An 18181-nucleotide genomic window follows, 5' to 3' on the forward strand; every position below is an offset into this window, starting at 1 on the left:
ACGCGCAGGCTCAGCGGCCATGGCTCACGGGCCCAGCCGCTCCGCGGCATGTGGGATCTTCCCGGACCGGGGCACGAACCCATGTCCCCTGCATCGGCAGGCGGACTCTCAACCACTGCGCCACCAGGGAAGCCCCTGTCTTTCTTAAACTTACGTTTTTTGTTTCTTCTCATTTCCTGGCAAACTCAGTTTAATGTTTAAAATCCAAAGGTTTTCCAGAGTGCATAAATAAATGAGCATCATAAAGATGTATTTAAATGCACAGGTCTTCACATACATACTAGTGTAGCATCCTTGTACTCTGCATTTCTACTTGCCACATGAAGAGATTTCGTGTAGCTAATCAAGAAAATATATTTTATAAAGTGTTCTAAAAAGGATGCTAACCTGAGGATTCTTTTTTACACCTGTACAATCTATTTATAGAACAAACCTGAAAGTAATTAACTCTAAAAAATAAGACCCAGTATTAATAAGTCTGAATTCAAGTGTGAAGGCTTTAAGTCAAGTTTTAAAAGATCTGTCTGTTGTCAGTCACAAAAGCTCTATGTGAATATAACAACTTAGTCACTGAAACTCATGTGAAGAAGGCAGAAAAGTTGGAGGTGGCTGAAATCTTAAGAGAGTGATGCATTTGGTATTACTTCATTCACACTTAGATGGGAGCTTTGTCATTAGGATTTTTAGTAAACTGTGAATATAAGTAATGTAAAATCTGCAGAGATATTTCTTTTGCCACAGATCAGATGTACTGAATCTACTGTTGACAGACTTTGAGGACAGAAAGAGAACTATGTCATTCTTTGTATGCCTAGAATAGTGCTTGCAAAACCTTAAAAAAGAAAAAAAAGTAACACAGTTATCTGCATTCAGATGCTTTTAAAACGTAAAGGCTACATAACCTAAAATAACAGCATAGAATTTTACCTAAGAAACCACAAACTTCTCTTGTAAGCATCTGGGTTTTTTTGCTTTTTTTTTTTTTTTTTTTTTATTTTTGCAGGGGACAGTATCCTACACAAATAACCACCACATTCAAAGAGTAGCTTATTATGATGTAGTTGGCTCACAGTTTTACAAGTTTTATAAGCCTGTGGAGGTTTCAGTAAGTTAGAGTTGAAAATAAAGTTGAAATGATAGGAAACACAATTGCACAAAATAAGCACAATTTTAACTTTGACTACTTATTAGATATTATTGCACTCTGACAATTAACGGAAGTTTAAAAATATATATGAGAAAAGATTCCATTAGTTGCCAAAACAGGCCACAGAAAAAATTCTGAAGTGGGGGAATTTTTCATGATGAGCTTCAATACTGAATTGTTCCCTTTCTGGAACCTACACAATTTGAAACATACATCATGAATTGCTTTGTCCTCTCACTCATTTCTCCTTGGATCACCTCAATATTCAGATGATTTAGTCTCCTTTCTTTAAACATGAATAACACTAGCAGTAAGTTCAGTATGATTGTTTCACTACGTCAGAAACACAGCATAACCGTACACTATCTTGTTGGCCATGCACAATATGATTGTTTTAATGTAAGAATATCTCTTTTATTTTGTCTTATCCTTTAGCACCAAAGTGTATTTATAAATATTAGAAATAATAGTGGCACCTCATTCAAGAACTAGCAACAGTCTGAGGAAATCTCTAGAAGTAAAGATAAAATCATATCAACAGAAATCCTTACTCTAATTGCCTGTACCCCTAACACTATATTAGCAATTTTACAAACATAGTCATATTTAATCCTTACAAACACACAAAAGGTATAGGAATTATTTTCCCCTTTCCATGAATGAGGAAACTGAGGACAAAAGAGGTAACAAAACATGCTCAAAATGACATTGGTAGTAAATAGGTAACAGGTCCAGGATTCAGTATAATGTTTCCAGTGTCATACCAAGTGGGTGGTTTTATTTTTTAATGCTAAGAATAACAAAAACATGTGGATGAAAACAGTGAACTGTGAGGGCCCACACACTGAAAAGAAGGGTTAGCAGAATGGAATGTTCAAAGACACTTTTCTAAACTTAAGAGAATAGTAAATAAATCATAATGATATATGCGTATCATTCTTTCAATTTTGCCTTGCTTTGTTTTTCACATGTGTTTTTGAATAGCTATCTTTGTAAAATTTTCAAGACTGTATTAGAAGCAATGAAATAGAAAATTTACACACATGTACACACACGATAAAAACAATAATCTATTTAATCTGAAAAAAATCCCTTGAAAAGATTTCAATTAAGTTATGCCTATGTTAGGTAAAAATATTTTATGAAATAAAAAGTCTCCCTTTCCTCTAAACTATTAAATAGTTAAGTCACTTAAGTACAGAGATCCTTTAAGTGTAAAATATTCTATAACAATATTCTAAACCTAAACATATATACTCAGATATATACTTGAAAAAATAAATATTTATCTTCCCTCTCTTGTTCACATTTATGAAACACACACAGAGGGAGAAATCCAAATGCGCATCCTTAAACTGTCTCATTTAATTGCAAATCTTAGTTGCACATATGAAAACAGTTGCATGTTCACCTCACCCACTCGCAGTAAGCAGTTCTGGGCCTAAGCATCCTGGTTGTTTTCTTTAAAAAGAAACTAAAAATCCCACACTAAAAAAGTACACCCCCCACCTCCGCTCCCCGTTCTAATTCCCTTTTTTCATGCTAGTTCAACTCTCAAGCAGATTATCCCTCCCTTCCCCCTTTCCTGCCTGTAAAATCCAAGTTAGACAAACACTGTGTGGCTGAAATGACATATTTGAATGGAATTCAGACCCACCAGTTCCTGTTTATGTTTCTGATTTGAGAATGTTGTCTTCTCATTCACTATACATTAGGAACACTGCAAGGCCATAAATAGTGTCAGGTTACATGCAGGCAGGACCAATGAGCATTAATCATTACTTCCAGTCAACTGGCAAAAGCAGCAGCTGATGGAACACTATACCCTTCAGCTCTGTATAAATGGACATTCCAGAGAGTGAGAGAGAGAGAGAGAGAGAAGGAGAGAGAGAGAGAGAGAGAGAGGGAGGGAGTGTGTGTGTGTGTGTGTGTGTGTGTGTGTGTGTATGTGTGTGAGTGTGTTTCCTTTCAGTCTCCATTTTATGAATGAAACTCCAGGCTCTATAGAGTCCATTCATGTAAGAGAAATGCTTACAGGGCTCTGCCCCTAGGGATCAATCAGTCATGGGTAAAACTGATATGATTGGTTTAAGACAGCCTTCAGCCTTCCATTACTGACTTAAAATACAGTCCCTGTCCATTTGACCTGTGTTAATGCATAAAGAGTAAATCCAGACCATAGTCTCAATTCTCAAATCAAATCACTAGCCAATGCCACTTACTGTAACTGTAGATTTAGAGCATACTGAAGTATTTCTTAGAAAAACTGATATAGTGGACCAAAGTACTGTTTGGGGAGATTTGCTATTTTAACCCAGAACTGAATGAGGAAAACTCATATGAGATCTGCTAAGCAATAAAAAGCAAAGTCAAATTGTGAGCTCTATTATAATAACAAAATCAATTAGGAAGGCATCACCGTCACTTTTCACAATTTAAGCACCTAAAAATCAGAGATTAAGTGATCTACTAGTCCACAAATCACACACTGAGAAAAAGAAAATTATATTTGGATGCTAGAGAAACAGCTAAGATGTTAATTTTTTCTGAAGGATCAATAAGCTCATTCCTTTAAATTCCCAAGTGATTCTCCACTTGAAATTCTTGGAGCAATGGTTTCAAAGTTAGGAGGGAAGAAAATCAGCTGCCATGTTTTAGGAAAAAATGTGGCCATAAGCAAATGATGCTTAGTAATGGAGTAGGGCCAAGGCTTGGCCTTTGGGAGTGTTAAATATCAGGTACAAAAAGCCAAAGTTCATGGAACCATAATCATCGCTGCGCTGGAAATTACTAAAGATGGTAATGCTTAAAAATATCTAGAGTTTTTAGGAGGGAAGAAAACTATTTATGAACAATTATGGGAATGATTTGTAAAGAGTCATTCCAATACCAAACACTGTTAAAACATATAATGGGTTTTATCAGCCATCTGTAACTTGGTCCTTGACTCCAGAGGGAAGAAAATACTTTTCTCTTCCAGTGACCTGAAGCCATATTGGGAAATGGTTGCAGTCAACAATCCCTGAATATATCTCTAACTGATTTCTCATAGGATCTTTGCTATGCCTATAGAAGAAGGAATGAGGAGAAACATGAAAAATGCATGGTCTTTGGCTTTAAATGTGTGCAAGATTTTCTACTATGGCGTTATAATTTGATATTTATCTTCCAATTCCTAATATCTGGCTAATAAAATGATAGAGAATAAATCAAGTTACCACCATATTTAACTTTAAACTAAAATTAAACTAAAATTAAAATACTTGACACAACCAGGAGGGGAGATGATAAGGAATCCTATAATCTATCATCCAGAGAAAACATGGAACAGAGAAAGACCACTGAAGAGTCAACGTACATTCAATTATTAATTCTTAGATAACATTCTGTTTTTTTGCCTTTAAAAAATTTCAGTATTCTTTTAAGAGTTAGTTTTTAAGGTGGTTCAAAGATACGTAAGTAAAAGCGATGAAGTAAAGCTTAATATTTCTAAATGTTTTTATTTCATATTTTTAAAAATTAAAGTTATAATTATCAATCATGGGGCCTTCCATTTCAGAAATGAAGAAGCTAGTTTATGGCAAGCCTGAAGTTCAAAATAAATATCAGTAGCCTTTACTTCTATTCTCTCTGTTCCATCCAACTTTAATGAGCATTTTTCAACAGTTTCCTTTTGTCATCACTGCATTCCTTGAATTTCTTGAACAATATTTTTGGTTGTTTACTTATGTATAACTCAATTGTTCAGAAAACATATAAGAACATTTATTATAAAATATACATGAGGTTAGTTTCCCTAAAATATATATCCCCTCTTAAAAAGTAAATAATAAGAAATCATTAAAAAATAATATATCCTGACGACAGAATTTCTGAGCTATTACTACAGTAGTAGTAGTCACAATCATAATAGTAACAGTTTAGAAATAAACTACTGAGTACACTTTGCCTTCTGAATTTCGGTGTTTTTTGGTTTTTGTTTTTTTGTAATTTTGTGCAAGTTGAGCCAGTTGATTGAGGCCCTGACAAATCATCTCCAAACACATAAAGCACTATTTACTCATATTGCTATGTGGCTACAGAAAACAATTATGTTTTTCTTGCTCTATTATCTACTGATTTCATCCTATAACTTTAACCTGAAAACCATATTCTAAATTCTGCAAGGGGAATCCCAAGCAATGCTCACTAAGAGCAGCATTAGGAATTACTTCACTATTTTCTCTGCTATATGAGTACCCATCAACGCAGCAAAGCACAGAATAACATTTACAACATAAAAATCTTCTCTTGCCGTTTCAGAAATGCAAAACTATTTAACTCTTATGACTACAGTGCCAGCTTGGACCTATGTGAGTACCAGATATATCTGTCAGCTCTCACAGATGAAAGTTAAACATATTCCTAGTTTTAACATATTTAACATGAGCTAAGTATTGTGCATTTATTTTATCATTTCTCTGCCTACGTTATTATTCTTCTACATGCTAAGTACAGATAATTACTCTCTAAATTTGAAGGTTTGTCTATTGCCCTTCATCAAAGTCCTAAGGTGATGAAGTATATGGAGAACTTGGGAAGGGTTGCTAGGATTTAAAAATGAAAGATAGAAAAGGCCCGTCTTATTTTTCCAAATGTAAGCTTTCCTTATATGTTCTTTTGTTTGTTTTGTTTTTTAATTTTTTGGCCATGCCACGCAGTATGTGGGATCTTAGTTCCCCAACCAGGGATCGAACCCTCGCCCTCTGCAGTGGAAGCGTGGAGTTCCAACCACTGGACCGCCAGGGAAGTCCCGTATCTGTTTTAGATACCGTAGTCCTTCATAAGCTTTCTGCTGAAAAATAGATTCAGCTGACAAAAGTTTGAAAATGACTCTTAGAGTTAAATTTTAAGCCATCAAGCTATCAAGTGTTTTAACAAAGAGCGAAGTCCAATAAGAAAGAAGGCTCAGACAAACTCAAAGTTTATATAAATCAATCAAAGAATTTTAGAGCTGGCTAGGCCATCAATTTGATACTTTTCCTTCTAATTATTATTATTATTTGTTTTTTATTTTTTATTTTTTCGGTACGCGGGCCTCTCACCGTTGTGGCCCCTCCCATTGCGGAGCACAGGCTCCGGACGCACAGTCTCAGCGGCCTCGGCTCACGGGCCCAGCCGCTCCGCAGCACGTGGGATCCCCTTGGACCGGGGCACGAACCCGTGTCCCCTGCATCGGCAGGCGGACCCTCAACCACTGCGCCACCAGGGAAGCCCCCCTCTAATTATTGTTCAGCCTTTTTCAGAAGAACTAGTAGGAAAAGTTACTTCTCTGACAATCTCAATTTTTGATCATGTTTATGGTGTATTTTTAAAAAGGAAATAGAATGCATTTTAATCTGAACTATCATTTGAAGTTTTATATTTTCCTATCTTACAACAGTGAGCACCTAACAGAATAAAATCTGGGGACTGTCCAATGTGAAACAAATACCCCCAAATTAGGAAAAGCACACCTTAAGTTTTAATGCAAATGCTTTCTTTGCCCTGGGTCACATAGAGCTTTTAAAAGACACAGGCAGGGCTTCCCTGGTGGCGCAGTGGTTGAGAGTCCGCCTGCCGATGCAGGGGACACGGGTTCGTGCCCCGGTCCGGGAAGATCCCACATGCCGCGGAGCGGCTGGGCGCGTGAGCCATGGCCGCTGAGCCTGCGCGTCCGGAGCCTGTGCTCCGCAACGGGACGGACCACAACAGTGAGAGGCCCGCGTACCGCAAAAAAAAAAATAAAATAAAAAAATAAAAATAAAAATAAAAAAGACATAGGCAAATACTCATTCTAAAAATTAGAGAAAAGGATAAATAATATATCTAACAAATTGTGGATTAAAGTACTTTATTTTGGACAATTATATAGAAAGATAGGTTGTGGACTGTGCACTAAACTAAGAATATGAAAACCTTGGTTCTGGTTTTGGCTGTTTCACAAAACACCTTTGTAACTGATGGTAAGTTAACTTGAACGAGCCTCGGACATTTTATCTGTACAATAGGGCGTAAAGAAGGAATGTGAATTAGGTGATACCCCAGAGCTTTCATGAATTTAAAGATTTATGATTCTATGAAACAGCTATTTGCATCAATTTCCCAATTGAAAATAATGCTAACATTTACTACCACATAAATGCGACATGCCTCCAAGCTGAAAGAAGGCCTCATCAGTACCAGGATTCATGGCCCTAAAAAACACAATTAAAAAATACAGAAACTTTTTCTTCAGAAAACATGACGTCAACTTCCTCCCCTACCCTCTACAACTACTTCCTCCTCTCCCGAAGCTCCAAGCACACGCTTTCCCCCTTTTTCTTATTTCAGAAACCTTACTCTGTCCCTGAAAGTTCTCTTTCCCCTCTTTCTTCCCAGCTCCTAGCTTAAACTGCTCCACCACAGGGCTGAGAGGTATCTTTTATAAACTAATTAAAGTAATAGAATAGGCACTGAGTGTTAAAAACACCTTATTAATGTATCACCCCCTCCTATCAACTCCGAGGTTAAGATTTTTAAGACACCCCAAAATGCAAAGGAAGGTAATAGCATTAAATGATGGGACTGCAAGAACAGTGCAGGAATGAACCTGAAACCCACCAAGTAGCATATTCATTCTCCTCCCTCTCTAAGGCAGTCCTGGAAACAAACGAATAGAAAGTCAGGTTTGCAATGAATGAGACTATGTCATCCTTAACTTAGCATTCTTTTCACCCATAGGACTGATGTGATTAATTTGGACACATTTTTTCTTCAGCTCTAAATTGGTTGATACTTTAAAATATAATACGTACTCTGTCTGATAAGGAAAGCAGTACATAAGCACTATTGAAAGACAAAGCACTTTACAGACAAAATAAATATTGACTATAATAGCACCACGCATATACAACCACAGTATTTCTGTCCTGAGTCTTATTTTGCATGAGTCGGGCTTTACACTTATAATTTTTCTTACTCAATAGTCTCATTTCACTGAACATTTTTTAAAACCTGACTTCTAATGGCTGCATAATATTTCTGTTATTGATAGCCATAACTTACATTACCATTCAATTACTCTGTAATATTCCTCCCCCTCCCCAAACATTCATCCTGTGTCTCCCCTTCCTTAAGATAATTTTCTGAGAGTGAAAATACCTACTAATCAAAGCACATGAACATTGTGTGCTGATATTTTCTTGAGTCAAACTTTACTTTCATGTGCCCACCACCCTCCTAAAAATACTACCCGAAGCTATTCAAAACCAAAACCAAAACCAAAACAAAAGATGAATCAACGAACACATACAACTCTAATAAAATATGTTGTTGTGAGTATCTAAAATATTTACCTCATTGGGCATTTTGAATCTGCAAAACCTCATATGCAAGCATGAAAATGGGAAAATAGCCACGATTTTATGAAAATGGAGCATTGCATCCATATGAAGCACACAATGCTTATTCGACGCTTTTTACATAGTTCACTTGGCCATAGAGGCAAAAGAGAGGAATCAGGTTGGATTCAAGAAAAACCAAGCAACAAACAAAAAACCTATGTCCTGCTTTATGCAGCACTATTAGGCTAGAGAAACAGAGGAGGAAAACAATAATAATAGATGCAGTTGGACTGTTGAGAATTTAATATCATATAATCATGATCACACTGTACTGGTTCACCAAATTGGCCCTAAATATCCATTTTTTTAATCTCCTCAGTGTCTTCTGATCCAAGATTTGTCCCTTTTCCTGAATAAAAATTTCTACTCTACTAACATAATATTTTGCAATTTTTTAGCTTAAATACTCAGCAGTTGAAATTGCATTCCTGTAATTATAATTATAACTAATAGACCTTCCATTTCCCACATCATAATTAATGTCAGGCTTTATTGCAGCATAATCATGCTACCTTTTCACTTACAAAGCTTCTTTTATTTTCACAACATTTATGTTATATTGAATTAAGCAATAACGAGTTCTAGAGGGCTTCTTAAAGGACAACCTTTGGATCACAGATGCTGAGTAAATGGACTATGAAACGTTTTTTGCATTGTCTTTAAATCACATAAAGTATTTTCTAATGTGCTACTTGTTCAACATCAATAAGTGAACAAAGAACTTAGTGATTCAGTGATAAATACATTCAATTTCCTAAAAAGGTTATTTAATATTCTGTCAGCAAGGATGAAAGAACTAATGACAACAAAACAAAACATCTGGAGATCGTACTTGTTGACGGCAATGTATGACGTATACAGATGCGTCAACTTAATTGCAGCAATTTGGTGGCCAGTAAAACATATTTTGAAACACACAGGTTAATTTTTCATCTGCCCTGGTTACACAGTAACTACAGTTCTTTAGACCACATCCATCCAGAAGATACAACTTTACTATTTAACTATTCAAGCAAAACTGAAGAGTATCTTATTGGCAGTATTGAAATTAGAATTCAAAGGTGTTGTCCAACTTTAGCAGTTTGAAATATAATTTACAGGGGAGAAAGTAACATAAATTAACAGCTTCTTAAATATTAAACAAGTATTCCACAAGTCATTTGCAAGGTTTATGGCAACTTACAAAAGAGATGCCCTATGTACCTTTCAAATAGGATACTGGACTGTTATAGACTGAATAATCGTGTCCCCCATAATTCATTGTGAAGCCCTAATGCCAAAAGTGATGGTATTTGGAGGGGGGGCGGGGGCTTTGAGAGGTAATTAGAATAAGACTAGGTCATGAGGGTAGGGCCCCCATGGTGGAATTAGTGTCCTTTTAAAAGAAGAGGAAGAGAGACTAGAGCCCTCTCTCTGCCACATGAGGACACAGTGAGTAAGTAGCCATCTGCAAAGCCATGAAGAGAGGCCTCACCAGGAAATGAATCTTCTGGCACCTTGATCTTGGACTTCCCAGCCTGCAGAACTGTGAAAGTTAAATGTCTGTTACTTCAGCTTTCCCACTTATGGTGTTTTATTATAGCAGACTGAGCTAAGGAATGGACTCTCCTTCTTTAGGTTAGAAGTGACTGAATCTGTGCTTTTGAGGGTCAGACCGTGGCTGACTGTGAAATTCATATTATATATGGTCCACAAATAATGCAATTAAACCTCACAGCCCCAGTTCCTATTTTTTTTGCCCTCAATGGATTATTTAAATCTTTTTCTTGTTTGGTTCACATCTTCTTAAGAAAAGTTACACGTCTTCAACATCATGCTATATATAATTTTATACACAATATAAATATAAGGAGAATATATATATATGTGTGTGTATATATATATATATATATATATATATGTATGGAAAACCACAGAATCAAGAAAATGATTTCAATGATAATCTCTCTGAGATTATACATATAAAAAATTTCTTAAAAACACAAAGAAATTTCTAAAAATGCTATGACCTACAAGTCCTTTTGAACCAATTATCTGGGCTATTTTAACTGATTTCCATGTAAAGTTTCTTGAAATCACGATGAATTAAAAAAACTGTGCAGCAAATTAAAATTTGGTTTGGAGAGTAAGGATAACATCAGTAAACGGGACTAGAAACTTGCAGAGAAAAATGAATCCTATCTATAATAAAGCCCATTGTAGTGCAGAGTTCTTAATTATGCCCGTAAATCATGGACAAACATAAAAGGTTCTAAAGTATAAACACTATGGTACATTCTAGGACCGTCTTCAAATTACAGGGCCTGGGACAAGCATTCAAGTACAGTCCCTCACACCATATGTTTAAATTTTTAAACTATAAACCAGCCAAACAAACTGATAAATAAATATGTTCTCTCCTCCTATTCCTTGAAACTATAACAACATAACAACTTGGAAGGCCAGGCCAAACCTAGAATTTGGGGAAATCTCTAGGATTAGTGCTGAAAGAGGATGGTATGGAGCCAGTTTTCAGTCTTCAGACCCCGGCCCCACCCCACCCCCTTCCTGCCTCTCTTCCTATCCCTCAACCCCACCTTGTTCCACACCACGGAGGCCTCACACACCAAACATATGGGCACAACCAAGCTTCATCCTCATCCTCCCACAAACAGCTGTCCCTTGGCCACCTCCTTGGACCTAGACGTATACACAGGAACAGTGTGCTCTGCCTTCAGAAAACTAGGCCTGGGATAAACTTGCTCAGGCCCTGGAAGTGGACTCAAGGCTGGCTGGGCAGGGAATTCACGGGTCCTGGGTAACTGGTGTAACTTCCAGAAGTAGAGGTATAGCCTCTCAGCGGGCAATTCCCCTTAGTCCTTTTCAACTTCTTGTCCAATGAGGAAGGGTGGCCAGAGGGGGACTCTCAGTGGTAGGGCTCCTTCTTGCTGAGCTTTAAGACCAGTTTATAATAAAACAGGTAACTTTATGCAAGTTGGAAACTTCAGACCAGGAGACAATTTTCTTTCGTCAAGTAGAACTGATAGAAAAACTCAGCAGAGTTATGCCTAGAGAAGCAATAGTTCCTTCATAAAGAACATCCATAACTTTGCATCCCGATGAAAGGAAGTCACATTGTTTTCAAATATTTTTAAGTCCACAACCATCTATTGACCGTGCTTACAATAACGTTAGTAATATTTTGCCTGGTGCCCTTCTTAGAAGCATTAGCTTTTATTTCATACTTTTTCCCCAAATTCTTGAGATTTCTGAAGGCAGGTGTCCTGATTTTGAGATTATAACAAGAGAAATGAGCACAGAATAGTTAAGTAATTTTTCTGAGTTCTTAAGGTCAAATACTGGCAAAGTTGGTGGTAACATTAACAATAGACATAAGTGCTTTTCACTTTCGGGAAACCCCAATTCTCCATCTTGACGTACTACTTAGTGAGATCTCTCAGGCTCGGCGAGACTAGAGCTAAGTCTATTATTGCTATTTTTGCTATTCCTCTCCCAATATGGAAGAATCCTTACTTCTGGACCCTTGGAATCTTGCCACAAGATTAAAGAAACAAACAGTTAAAAGCAATAAGTTACTCAGTACAGAAGAATATTGCTTTCTGTAAATATTGTTATTAAACAGTGCAGCAGGAGCAAATGGAAAGAAAGCCCAGAATCAAGAAAAGAATGATCATGTTACTCTCTTGGGCTGAGAGTGTGCGTAATTTTACAAACTGTACTCGTCTTTGGACAGGTTTCATTTCTAGACACTATTTCACCCATTGGCTCATACCAAAATGGTTTGACAGTCCAACCCTTCAAATAAAGAGAAAGATTCAAAGAAGGAATAAATCAGAAAGATTCCACCAAAAAATGGTCAGGAGCCACCCAATCTGTGGCCAACACTAATGAAACTGACAAGCAAGTGAAAAGGTATCTGAAACATAACTTAAAGCACAGGCCTACCTGAATCGTACGCAAAATCTCTGGGCTCCTGTTTGATCATCAGAGGAGGGGGGAAGCTTTGGCTGGCCGCACCACCAACCATGGTATTGTGTTCATACACTGGGTCGTGGTACTCCTGCTTAAAGCCTTGAGGTGGGAAGGGAATGTTTGGCTCAGACATCTGCCGTTGGTACATGGGACGTCCTTCCCTTGGCATTGTCGGCAAAGGAGGAAAGGAATTACAGGGTTCAGAAAGTTGGCGGCGAAATCTGGGAAATAAGAGAGCATGTTTCAAATAAAATAGTAACAAGGAATACCCTTTAAAAATACTGGCACGATTTTTAACTGCTTAGTTAATGAACATGACACCAACTGACCCGAAGTGTAAATCTTTAACAAAGACTAGATATCTCCTTCCTGGGTCAGGAGCACTGTGCTTTCTAATCATAATACACCTTGTGTTCCCCTTCTAATTAGTTCCATTCAGCACCATTTCAGTACATGACAAAAAGTTAAAGATGTGCTTCGAGGAAGGCTAGGAGAGCACTGTAGTGTTTGCAAGAAATACACACTCTAACAGTTAAAATGACCAACTAGAAATCAACTGGATCATTTACCAGATTTCCTTATTAAGAGGGTCTCAAATTAATTATAGACAAGAAAAACAAAACAAAACAGGGGAACCAGAAAGAATCTGATTTCAAACTACAGCCTCCAGCTTTTAATTCTGTTATCAAACTAACCAACCAACCAACCAACCAACAAAATCAACCAAATAGAAACCTCCTTATTGGTTTTCCTTCCCTTACCATCAGTTATCAAGGGAGCAAGAAGGGAATGACTTTCTTCTCAAATGTGCAGGACTCTTACATCTTCAACAATGTCCTAAATAACACGGTATTCTAGTGAGAAATTAAACTGGGAAATATTATAGAGACTGAAATCCAAGCTAGTTTTAAAAGACTACTTCTTTACTGTCAAACAGCAACACAGAACTCACTGGCTTCCAAGAGCTTCAAACAAAATATCAGGTTGATAAAAATAAGCATAAAATATTACAGCAGACCTCCAATGACGGAAGGAACATGCATGCATCACATAGCTTTGGGACAGGTCGTGCTGGTAGGTCACGAGGAAGTTCTAAGGCCTTGGCAGAAGGCTGAAAGTGAGTCTCTCCGCTCCTTCCTTCTTGGTTATCCTGTGTACTGATTGGCTAATTCCCTTCATCGTTCAGTTCTGTGTTTCTCATCCTAATATCATTGACCCACCGCAAAGATGTGGATTAATTAAAGATTTAACAGCTCTAAAAATGCCCAGGAGTGCTTAAAAATAACCTATCCAACATTTCTATTAGTAAATGTAAGCCTATTAACTCCCCTGCACCCGCCCCCAAAAGCATTCCTCAGACTTTAATTTGGAAAGTTAACATTTAATTTTGGTAACGTTAAATGAAAACAAGGTAAAAGCGAAAGAATGGCAAGACAATTGCTTTAGCATTTCTAAGAACACTCCACCCTGTGATTTAACTCTAGCCTCTCTGGTTGCCATTGGAAAGCACTGAAATTCCACCTACACCTGCAGAAAATAAACTTAGAAACTCAGATACAGCAAAATAGGCTGACTGGCGCCGCATTCACGTCCCTTCTCTTGCTTATTTCATTAGCCAAAAAAAGAAACAAATTATCATTAAGAACTGTCAAAGAATGAAAAAGAAAATTGTAAGTTGAAGTTAAAAAAAGAAACCAGCTCCCTTGGGAAGCCTTCAAAGGAAGATAATAATACTTCTACTAAAAGCTTTGTTGAAAAATCAAGCCATTTGTTTTCACAAGTCAACATGATTCCAGTTGGTACTCACTGAGGACCAAGAATATATCAAACACACGTGCTTCATAAGAAACTACAAGTTTGTGGTATCATTCTTATGACCAATTGTAAAGAGAAAGCGACTCCAGAAGCTTTCTGGAGAGAGTTCCTGGGTAAGGAGAGCGTGCTGATGAACTCCTGGGTGAAGAAAAACAGTGTCTAAGTGGTGGGAAACACTGAGAAAAAGAGACAGGGCTCTTGCACAGTGGGTTCAGGAAAAAGTGCCAAAGGGCTGGCTGGCCCAAGGAAGCAGAATGAGGCTGAGGAAAGGAAGCGGGGTGCAGCCCAGTTGGCCATGAAGCATTCCCAGAGTGAGGTGGGGTGCCTCGGCTGGATGGGGCTATTTGGGGGAAAGGATCTGTTCCCAGAGCAAATTTGCCAATTATAACTGAGGGACTGTCATTTGTTGGCTAGAGCTCTCCAAGAAATCCTCCTCAGAAGCATACGGCTTCAGAGATTTTCCTGGGATGGGCCAGCTGGTGCTGTCCTCAACACTCAGTTGGGGGTAGTGGGAAAAGACCCTGAGCTTCCCTCTTCTAGTTCCGGGCCGGCTGTTCTCAGTCTCAAATATTTGACTTCAAGTAGAGAAACTAAAATGGATTTGGCTACAGCATTTCAAGTTAGGTCACCTAAAAACAGCCATACTGCTTGTTCAGCAGTCACCTTCCATAAGAAAGAACTATTCTGCACAGAGCACCTGACTATGCAATCTCTAATTCTGGCCCTCATTTGAGGTGTGAGACGAGCTATCAAGAACTCTGGGAAGTCACCAGAAGTAGACAAAACAAAACTTGCTTTTCTTTGTCATCCTCTTTTTCCCTTTCAGCCCTGCACAATGTGCATCTGTTTAATGGCCCACCCGGCAATAAGATGTCTTTCATCTGTATTTACAAAACTGTTTACACAGATGCACATACCATTACACTCAGACAAAGTCTCAAGTCCACAGGGTGAGAAGGGAAAGATAATGGGAAGCATTTCATAACTAAAGCACAAGAGGACTCAGGGATGGAAACCAAGGTAGGAAAGTTATTACTTGGTCTCACATTGGAAAGAATGCTTTCATCTTACCTTCATATCAAAAGAGTTACTGAACTTGAGATTGAGTCCCATTAAATAACCTATAAAAAGCAGATCTGAGTACTCCCTTATTTTCAGAAAGTTGCCAGTGGCACATCTTCTGGTTTCCTCTGCTGATCTGGGAGATTCCTCTGGCTGAGCTATTTTTATAATGGTGTGTCAGAGCCAATTTGCACGGGCTTATTGTTAAATTTTCAGGAATTCTGGGAGCCAACTCTTAAACACAGCCATTGTTAAGAATTAAATAATGTAAATTTAAAAATATTTTAAAATTATATTTAAAACAAAGGCAGAAAACACTCAAAACTCATCACTTCCGAATTTTTTTTACTACATTTTGCTACTAATTATACTAATTATGCTCTAGAGGTTATGTCTATTGTATCTGTTTGGTAGAAATACTGTTTCGTGGTGTTACTACACATCTCTTTGCAATTCCACATTCAGGGTTGTCACAGTGATACCCTGGAGTCTGCCATGCGGGCAATATTTACATCACAGACTCATCAAATGCTATAGATCAAGGTCCTTGGGTTTTCTCCCATAGAGCCTGTTGTTAACCATTTACCAGCACACCACTTACTCTATATTAAGTACAAGGTAGAAGGGGAAGAAAGGATGCTATACATAATTGACTTGTGTTTTAAGTTGTATTATTAAGGCCTCTAAAGGTCCTCCAACATTTTATTTCAATACGAATTTTTTCATCTCTAGGAGTCGAGAATTACCCACCGTAACATTCTCTCTAGCTCTATGTTGTGTCTTGCCTTGTGCCTTTCTAAGTAATACTAATTCAGTCTCTACCTCTTTATATTCTCAGTGTTCAGGGTCATGCCTCTACTGACATTAAATATTCATCACTTGGAAAGGAGGAAAGATAGTTCTATCACATAAGTTTTCTTCTGCAAAACTATGTACAGCTAAACCACTCATCTAAGGTAAAGAACCTAATTCTGTAAGCCACCTACTAAAATTAGTCTCCTAACTTTATAGAAAAAGTACACACATATGCTCATAAAAATGGGATGATCTGATTTAAAGTTTAAGTGAAGTAATTTAATTCAAGCAAAGCGAAAGGGAAATGTTCAAATGTCAGTATATAGATTAATTTTCCATTTTAGCAACCAATTTAAATGTTTATAAAGGAATGTTTATAAATGACCTTCTCCACAAATTATTTACATCTAAAGATAGAGCAAGCTCTTCCTAAAAATATTTTGCACAGATGTGCAAAATTAACACACTCCCCTTGAATTTACTATAGGTCTTAGGAATTGGTAGTAATAGGAATTTCTTCCAAGAATGCTAAAAACAGTTGTTTTTTTGGTTTGTTTTTTGTTTTTTTAAATGGTACTTGCAGTTACCAGGGGGTAAGGGTAGGAGAAGGGATAAACTGGGAGATTGGGATTAACACATACACACGACTACATATAAAATAGATAACTGATAAGGACCTACTGTATAACACAGGGAACTCTACTCAGTACTCTGTAATGGCCTATATGGGAAAAGAATCTAAAAAATCAGTGGATATATGTATATGTATAACTTAACCACTTTGCTGTACAGCAGAAACTAACACAACATTGTAAATCAACTATACTCCAACCAAAATTTCTTTTAAAATGGTACTTGCAGTTACCTGTGGTCCATGGGGTAGCTGCTGTCTTGAATAGGCTGCGACGGAGGGAGGTGAGCTGGGAAGGCGCGGTCAGGTTTCGAAGTGTGAGCTGAGTTGGGAGACGCATGGTGCAGGGGGGACACTGGGGTGCTGGATGGTGTTGGGGGGTTGGAGGGCCTCATTCCCACTTGTGGCTTCTGATCATAGGCACTACCCAAGGAATGAAAGAAAAGAGAACATGTGCTTCTTGGAGCAATTAAAACTTTTTCTCCCCCCAACCCAAGGGAAGAAAAAATATTTTAGGCTTAAGTCTTAAGGAAGTTGGAATTGCATGTTTTTTGGTTTCCGCAGCTCTAGAACATGTAATCTTTGAAACTGTCACACACTTAAAAAGAAAATAGGATAATGAATGTATAACTTGGTAACAGCATAAATAAAAAGCATCTATTTTTAATATATATACAAACAACACAGTATAAGGAACATCTCTGTCAGTGAAAGCAGCGGCATATTATTTCCATCTATTCTTGATATGTCTCCTTAAGCAAGTTTCATAGATCTTTTCTAGATCATTAAATATTTCTGATATTATAATCCTTCTATATTACATAAGATTTTAGAATAAAATAAGAACTCACATCAGTTTAATGAGATGCGGATCACAGCTGGCTCGCCTTTATTTGTGGTAGAACTCTAAGAAGGCCATGCTTTTGCCTTATTGTCATTTTTTTAATGTAAAATAAATGACACCTGGCATTAATTTCCTCACATAGGATAATAAAGGTTTATGAGGCAAATTAATAAAGATTTATGTCTCTGATATCTTTAAACTTTCTTGGAGTATAAGAACAGGTACAAAATAATGTTCTTAAGAGTAAAATCCTGTTATCATCGCCTAACTTCTGAACACAATTACAAAATAATAAAATGAGTAAGCTTGTTTTTATATACATTATGAATTTAAGTTGCTTTCTTTAGCGTAGCTCTCAGGAATATGATTTAACTAATTTTTTTAATCTAAAAAATAATTTATTGAAAACAAATTTTACTTAAATTTCTGAACAAAAAAAGATGTTCTAGGGCTTCCCTGGTGGTGCAGTGGTTGAGAGTCCGCCTGCCGATGCAGGGGACATGGGTTCGTGC

At 37.3% G+C, this 18181-nt stretch overlaps 1 protein-coding gene across 5 annotated transcripts in view; it reads right to left on the bottom strand.

Moving 5' to 3' along the window:
* ETV1 (ETS variant transcription factor 1) overlaps positions 1–18181 on the bottom strand; it is a 94128-nt gene that overhangs the window by 20926 nt on the left and 55021 nt on the right. For all 5 annotated transcript variants that reach the window (XM_007104894.2, XM_055085021.1, XM_007104892.3 and 2 more), the window contains 2 exons: positions 17060–17248; positions 12496–12743 (listed from right to left, as the gene is read on the bottom strand). In XM_007104894.2, the coding sequence (XP_007104956.1) occupies positions 12496–12743; positions 17060–17248 (437 nt within the window). The remainder of the gene's footprint in view (positions 1–12495; positions 12744–17059; positions 17249–18181) is intronic.

Source organism: Physeter macrocephalus, chromosome 5 (genome assembly GCF_002837175.3).
Source record: "Physeter macrocephalus isolate SW-GA chromosome 5, ASM283717v5, whole genome shotgun sequence".
Taxonomy (NCBI): domain Eukaryota; kingdom Metazoa; phylum Chordata; class Mammalia; order Artiodactyla; family Physeteridae; genus Physeter; species Physeter macrocephalus.